At 47.2% G+C, this 7,507-nt stretch overlaps 1 protein-coding gene across 1 annotated transcript in view; it reads left to right on the top strand.

Moving 5' to 3' along the window:
• The first annotated feature begins 2,367 nt into the window (after nt 1-2,367).
• PFKFB3 (6-phosphofructo-2-kinase/fructose-2,6-biphosphatase 3) overlaps nt 2,368-7,507 on the top strand; it is a 94,815-nt gene continuing 89,675 nt past the window's right edge. The window contains exon 1 of the mRNA XM_023734403.1: nt 2,368-2,470. Coding sequence (XP_023590171.1) covers nt 2,455-2,470 — 16 coding nt within the window. The 5' untranslated portion in view covers nt 2,368-2,454. The remainder of the gene's footprint in view (nt 2,471-7,507) is intronic.

The following is a 7,507-nucleotide window of genomic DNA, read 5'->3' as shown; positions in this document are numbered from 1 at the left end:
CACTAAGGCCTTGGCACAGGAGCTGAAGCCTGAGCATTCATACATAATCCAGATCTCTAGCCAGGGTCATGAAACAGTGTCTTTTTGGAAGGCTGTACCCAGCTGCCACGTTCCCAAGTCAACTTGGGGACAGACAATAGGCTGTATGACTCAACAGTCACTTCCTTCTCCCTGGCATCTTCTTTCCAAACGGGAAAGGAGTTTGGACTCGTATCCGTAAAAGATAACAGGTCTCTCTTTTAAGACGAACAGATCAGGTTAAAAATTGATTCTGATTAAGAAGAGAAAAGCTAATAGACCACAACTACCACAACCTCCACCAGACTAAGCCCAGAACAACTATATGGTGCCCGGTCACCACCACTGACTGCTCTGGCAGGGATCACAATAGAGGGCCCTGGACAGAGCAGGAGAAAAGTGTAGAACAGAATTCAAATTCACAACAACAACAACAACAATAACAAAACAAAGCAAAACAAAAAAACAGGCTTGCTAGTCTGACAGAGACTGGAGAAACCCCAAGAGTATGGCCCCTGGACATCCTTTTAACTCAGTACTGAGGTCACTCCTGAGGTTCAACCTTCAGCCAAAGATTAGACAAGTCTATAGGACCAACAATAACACATGTGAGGAACGTGCTTCACAGTTCAATCGCGTATACGAGAACACACGTGAGGAACGTGCTTCACAGTTTAATCGTGTATACAAGACTAATGGGCACACCAGTCCAAAAACAAAGATTAGAAGGCAGGAAGGGACAGGAAAACTGGATGAATGGAAACAGGGAATCTGGGACGGAGAAGAGGAGAGTGTTAACACATTGAGAGGTTGGCAGCCAATGTCAAAAATAATTTGTGTATTAATGAGAAACTAATTTGCTCTGTAAACTTTCACCTAAATCACAATAAAAAAAAGTTTAAAAAAAGATAAAAGAAAAAATATATACTGGCTACAGTGTTTCAGCTTACTTGAGTGGTTCATTTCACTACATAGAAAGTGGGCAGTTGCTGTTTGCATGGGTGCTTTAGCTGTTAGACTATATGAGAAGATAGTTCTTAACATTATTTCTTCAGAGTGCAATATAAAACAACACCTTTCTTGGGAATCAACTCCTAATTGACCTGACAGATGCCCTGCTTTTGAGACAGCTGAGCCCACCAAACAAGATATTTTCTCAGTTGGTCTTATAACAAAGTAAGTCGTAATGTAAAAGATAACCCCTCCTCCACCCACTCTCTTCTCTATGTTACAATTCCTTGTTGTTGTTGTGTGCCTTCAAGTGTATTCTGACTCATAGCGGTATAACGGAGTAGAACTGCTGCGTAGGGTTTCCTAGGCTGTAATCTTTACTAGAGCAGATGGCCAGGTGTTTTCTCCCAAGAGCTGCTGGTGGGTTGCAAGGGCAGACCTTTTAGTTAGCAGCCCAGCATTGAACCATTGGAACACCAGGGCTTCTCCCAGTTCCTTAAGTTTCATTACTATTTCTTTTGACAGTTATTTATTGAGCTGTGTGCACAAGGCACTGTTCTAGGCTCTGGGGAAACATCGGTGAACAAAATAGAAAAATCTGCCTTCACGGCCCTCACAAATAAACAAAATATAAAGTTTGTCAGACAATGAGAAGTACTATGAAGAAAAATAAAGTTAGGCAGTGACACAGGGAGTAAGGATGATTTTAAATTAGGGTAACCAGGAAGGTTATTAGAGATGTATTAAAAATTTTGAGTTGCTCCCTCCAGCCCTCATTTAATTTCAGCTCAAGTCAACCAGCTATTTCAGCACATCCCCTGTGCCTATCCGATTTGCCTGAAGGACATAAAGACAAAAATGGGATAAAATTCTTCCCCACCCTCATACCCTTTCTAGGGATGATGCCCCAAAACAACCCCAAGGAATCGATGAATGAGTTGATTTTCTTCCTTGACCAGGAAGAGCTTTTCCTTCCGTCGAGTGTCATGTGGAAAGGCAGATCGCAGCTCCAGTTCCCTAGCTTCGCCGGCTCACGACCCCAACCCAAATTCCGAGACTGGCAGAGAAGCTGTTTGCTGCACCTGACCAGGTGAGGGACGGGACACGGATTCCAGGCTCGCAGCGCTTTGCAAACATTCTGGGGCCTCCAGTCTTTTCCTGCCCCACCCTCTATCCTCGCACCGCGGGGCACCGGGAAGGGAGGGGTTAAGCAATTTCTGAAAGTGTCCGCCTGGGCGTTTACATTTCCTGGTTTGCAGCAGTCCTCCCTCCGCTCCGGTGACGCGCCGAGGCTTTGACCAAATATGTCCGTTCCCCCCTCCCTCGACCGGCGCCTGCCATCCACAAGAGCCCCCGAGCCAAGGGGCTGGCACTTAAACGTCTCCCTCCCTCGGTGTCCAGGGCCGCCTGCAGACTCAGGGCCAGCACCGCAGTGAGCGCCACCACCGCTCGGGACAGCACCTTTCTTCCGCGCCCTCCTCCGCGATGCCCTTCAGGAAAGGTAGGCAGAGTGTCTCTGGCCTCCAAAACTAACTTGCTGAGAGGTCTGCGTACCGATGCTCCGCTCGCTAGGGAACTTGAGACCTGCGCCGTGGCCGGGCGGTGGCCTGCGGTGCGGGCTCGGGCTCCGGCAGCCTCGGGTTCGCCGCCAGGTGCGGAAAGCACCACGAGCCCGGGGACGTTGCTGGGATGCTCGGTACTAGCCCGCCGGCTGGGTGCCGAGACTCCGCGCCGCATTGCTTCCTCGGCCCCGCAGCCTCGATTGCGCCCGAGGGAGACCTCGCTGGGAGACCGGCGACTCCGCGGCGGAAACCATCTGCCCGGGACTGCGCGGCGCTGGAGGGCAGGGGGCTGCTAGCAGAGCGCCCGTTCAGAGTCACGGAACCTTTAACAAAACCCCCAGTCCCTCTGCGTTCAAGTCCAGAGATGCATATTAAGTAGGGGTCGAGAATTTCAGGGTTCTGCCCTGGAGATTTTAGTTTTATCCCTTAGTTGGAGCTTTGCGCGTTTGATATCTGTTGCTCACTCTGATTGCAGTCTGCGTCTTGGAGAGGGGTTGGAGAGGCGGAGGAGGCCACACTGTGGTGGAGAGCCAGATGTATGTGTGAATTCTCCCTCTGCACTTTTCTAGCCCTGTGACAGTGGCAAAGCCATTTAACCACCTGAATCCTCAGTTTCTTCACAAACAAAATAAAAACAAGAGTAATAGGGACGGCTGTGTGAGGATCGGTGAGACCGGCTGGCCTAGGAAGATGCCCTCCAGCAAGACCTTCTTCCACCTGGCACCCTTGCTTGCATCAAACACCCCACCTAGTCCAGTTTCTGCTGGCCCTTGTCCTCTGCAGTTACTCTAGCATTTACTCCCTTTCACTCATGAGTTTCTCCTTCGCACGTGGCGGTGCGAAAGGACTGTCAGAACGTCTCAGTTACCGGGGAAGGGGGTCGCCGTTGTATTTGGACCCATTTTACAAGCAGGGCGGTGGAGGCCCGCCGCTCCCCCAAGTTCTCTAGCTCTCCCTGCGAGGGCTGGGCTGGAACTTTGGGGCTGCCCTCAGGTCAGAGCCTGAAGATAGAAGATAGAGCGATAGAAGTAGGAGTTGCCAGAGTACCTTTGGGGATGAGGGGACTCGATTTTAATTTCAAAGTCGGAGCTGTCTGGCTCCTGTATTTTCAGTTTGTATCGGAAGGGGCTTGGTCTCTGGCAACCAACTGTCATTCAAGACCTAAGACTCCCCTCCGTTGTTCCCCACCTCCACTTGAGTACAGTTGACCCCTAAAGGCTGACAGAAGAAGCCTCAGCTCCTCGGATATCTAAGACCTGTACTGTGTGGCTTTCTCTCCCACTCCCTCCACCCTAGTGGCGTCACTAGGGTTGGTGTCACCCAGTTCCGATAACTCATGTCGTAACCCCCCATGCTAATTGCCGCAATATTATAGCTAAAACACCAGAAAATTTGACAAAATCATTGATTATAAAAACACTGGCAGCAAAGAAAACAGCAGTGCTTGAAACTACTCAAAGCGTCATTGTAATTGGGTAATAATGACAACTCTGACCAGGAGTGCATTAGAATGTTCAAAAAGTAAATTAGCATAGACTTTTAGCCTTGTAAGTATATTGACACACGTTGCTTACGAGAAAATGTTTTTGTTGTTATAGCTAACTACAGGGATATTTTTATAGACAGTCATTTTGGTGTCACCCCCTCTGACAGTGTCACCCAGTGTGGCCCATATCCCCCTAGTGACTCCCCTGCTCCACCCTACCTTTCTTGCCTCTCTCACTTCTCTCATAATTCAGATTGTCAGGTTGCCAGTGACACCATATTGGCCTTTGTCCTTTAAACAGAGGTTGCTAAGATGCCATTATGAGCCCCTGATGGTGGAGGAAGGTGGTTGAAGCTGCCTGCCCTGCTGAGGATGGGGAGACGGGAGAGGATGGTGAAAAGGAAGCCCATAGCTAAAGAACAAGGATGATGAAATCTATTCCATCCTTAGTCAGCTGATGGCATTTAGTCCCATGGTCACTGTCCTCAATGTCTTCGTTATTTTCCATTATATAACATGGATACCTTGTCTCTGCAGGCTCTCAGTGCTCCTCTCCCTCATTTAAATGCAGTGTTAACAGTCATTCATCTTGCTGAGTTCATCACTTCCCCTGCCTGCTGTTGTCATTGTGGTCTCTGATGGCAAACTCCTACAAGGAAAAGACATTTATTTACTGGTCACTGCACTCAGGATATTGCCTTATGCAGCTAGGCATTAAATGGCGGGGTTGCTAAATTATTTTTTATCTATGAAAATTTTGCTTTATGACAGTATATTTTAGTGCATTGTTAGATCACACAGGACAAAAACATTTGCAAACTGCCGATCAAGGGTAGCTTTGTTTTTTATCTGAAGAGGCAGAGCTGCAATGAGAGGAAAATACTGTACTTCCATTCTGTGGATGCTACTTCCTGAAGGTCGCGGGGTGAGAAGACGTTGTTGCTTGGAATAAATGCTGTTTAAATTTTCCTGAAGCTTTGATGTAAGCCAGGGCACGGACAGACTCTGGAGGACTTCGAAGCTAGGGCAGAACTTCCCCACTTTATTGTGATCTCTTCTAATTTAGATGTAAACACAGCAGGTAGAAATTAGAGGGAGACAGGGCTTGGTTCAGTACAATGGGGAACCATCATCTGGAAGTGCTTGGAAGTGAAAAGGTCTGGCTTGTGAGAGTGGGTGTGCGGTACTCTACCCTTGGTGGAGACCTCAGTAGATAAACTCTTATATTTTTTTGAATTTTGAACCATCGGAATGTATTACCTATTCAGAAGAATAATTTAGAAAGTAATAGGAAAAGACTTTGCTGCCACCCCCCTCCCCGTCCGAACAAGAGTAGCCAGATGGAGAAAGACTTCCTCAGTGGGATAGAGGTTAGAAGAGATGACTGCCAATTCCCTTTTCCATTTCTCTCTGTCTCTGTGTCTGGGCAAGCATAAGACTTTAGGATTAGGTCAGGGCCCCAGCAGGAAACATATGACCTATTTGTATTGGTTAAGTTGAGAAGACTGTAATAAAGGGACTGTTACAAAGGTTTGGGTAGGGTATAGGAAAACCACAAAGCGTAGTGCAGAGCTCTAGGCGTTACCATCCCTAGGCCTAACAGGGTGAGGGGCAGAGCAGTTACTGGAGACAACTGCCTGACAGGAGCAGTGGCCTCCCCTGGAAGGATGCAGGCAGCTTGTGGTAACCCTTCAGAGAGGAAACTTGGAGAATGAACACCCAGACCTCCCTCCCTCTGACCTCATGGCATTGGTAGAACTCAACTGAAGCCAGAGCCCGTTGATGTTGTCCATACAGGTCAGTCTGCTGGGACAGAGACCTGGGTGCATTTACCTCTTGGTGGAAAGTGGATGTGGTGGGACAAATGAAGGTTATCAGCCAAGGATCTTATCTACTGGTTCTGTGCCTTACCTATGGGAGGAACTCAACAAATTGTTACTGGATTTAACTAGGGCAAAGTTCAGTGATGCTATGACATGGCATTTATTCATTCATTCTCTAGGCTGAGCACTTGTATGTGCCAGGCACTCACTAGGTACTAGGTGAATACCATAGGCATAGTACTTACTTCCCTCCCTGGAGTTAACCTCCTATGCTCTCCAACAAGTGCCAAGAAGGCAGGAGTCAGACATCAGAACAGAGCAGTTTTTTTTTTGTGTGTGTGTGTGATTTAGGTGAAAGTTTACAGAGTAAATTAGTTTCTCATTAAACAGTTAATACACAAATTGTTTTGTGACATGGGTTGCCAACCCTGCGATGTGTCAACACTCTTCCCTTCTCCACCCCAGGTTCCCTGTTTCCATTCGTCCAGTTTTCACGTCCCTTCCTGACTTCTCGTCTTTGCTTTTGGCCTGGTGTGCCCATTAGTCTCGTGTACATGATCGAACTGTGAAGCACGTCCCTCATGTGACTTTTTGTTGGCCCTATAGACCTGTCTAATCTTTGGCTGAAGGGTGAACCTTAGGAGTGATTTACTACTGAGTTAAAAGGGTGTCCAGGGACCATACTCTTGGGGTTTCTCCAGAGAATAAATTAGTTTTGAGTCAGAAAGCACCAACTAAAAAAAGTGGACTCTGGATTGGGAGCAATGTGGCCTGACAGACTGCACTGGACTGTCAACAGGCTGTGGTTGGTTTGGTGTCATGGTGGCGGCTGCAACTGAGCAGCCATGCTGCCTCTGCTCAGGGTGAGACTCAGGCAGCAGCTGATGATGACCTTCTCCGCCCTAGGCAGGTGGGAAAAGACGATGCAAGCACTGCCTTCAGTGCTCATGCCTCTGCTTGGCCAGTCTCCTGGGTGGTGGTGGCTGCACAGGGAGGATTGGAGTTGGATCTGTGGCTGAGCTGTCTGGATTCGGAAGTAGATCTTGAGAAGTATGTTTTGAGATTGATTTGAATAAGGAGAAGAAAATGTCTTGACATGAAACTAGAAGAAATTCATGAGAACAAAAAGGGCAGGAAGGACTTAGGCTAGACCCAGGAAGGAATGTCGTAACAGGGTGTTTAAACAGGCAAATGGACTATGAAGGGAGGCCGAGGCAGTGCTTTCTCTGGAGAACTTTAAACATAAGATGGATGGTGAATTTTCTCAGGCGGTTTATGTGTGCCTTTACTCGAAGACTGGGGTCTTGACTAAGTCCTTGAAGTCTCTTTCAGGTCTAGAATCCTATAAAAATACCTTCACACAACGGTGTTCCAAGGATTCTTTTTTTAAAAAAATATTATGTATTTTGTTGTTGAGAATATACACAGCAAAACATACACCAATTCAACAGTTTCTATATGTACCATTTAGTGATATTGACTACATTCTTCGAGTCGTGCAACCATTCTCATCATCCTTTTCTGAGTTGTTCCTCCTACATTAGCATAAATTCACTGCCCCCTAAGCTTCCAATCTAATCTTTCAAGTTACTGTTGTCAATTTGATCCCATATAGATAGTTCTTAAAAGAGCATAATGCTCAAGGCAGACTTTTTTTTACTAATTAA

The sequence above is a fragment of the Trichechus manatus genome, unplaced genomic scaffold, assembly GCF_000243295.1.
Source record: "Trichechus manatus latirostris isolate Lorelei unplaced genomic scaffold, TriManLat1.0 scaffold00067, whole genome shotgun sequence".
NCBI lineage: Eukaryota > Metazoa > Chordata > Mammalia > Sirenia > Trichechidae > Trichechus > Trichechus manatus.
The sequence above is the reverse complement of the archived record's forward strand: the minus strand, read 5'-3'. Positions and strand labels throughout refer to the sequence as shown.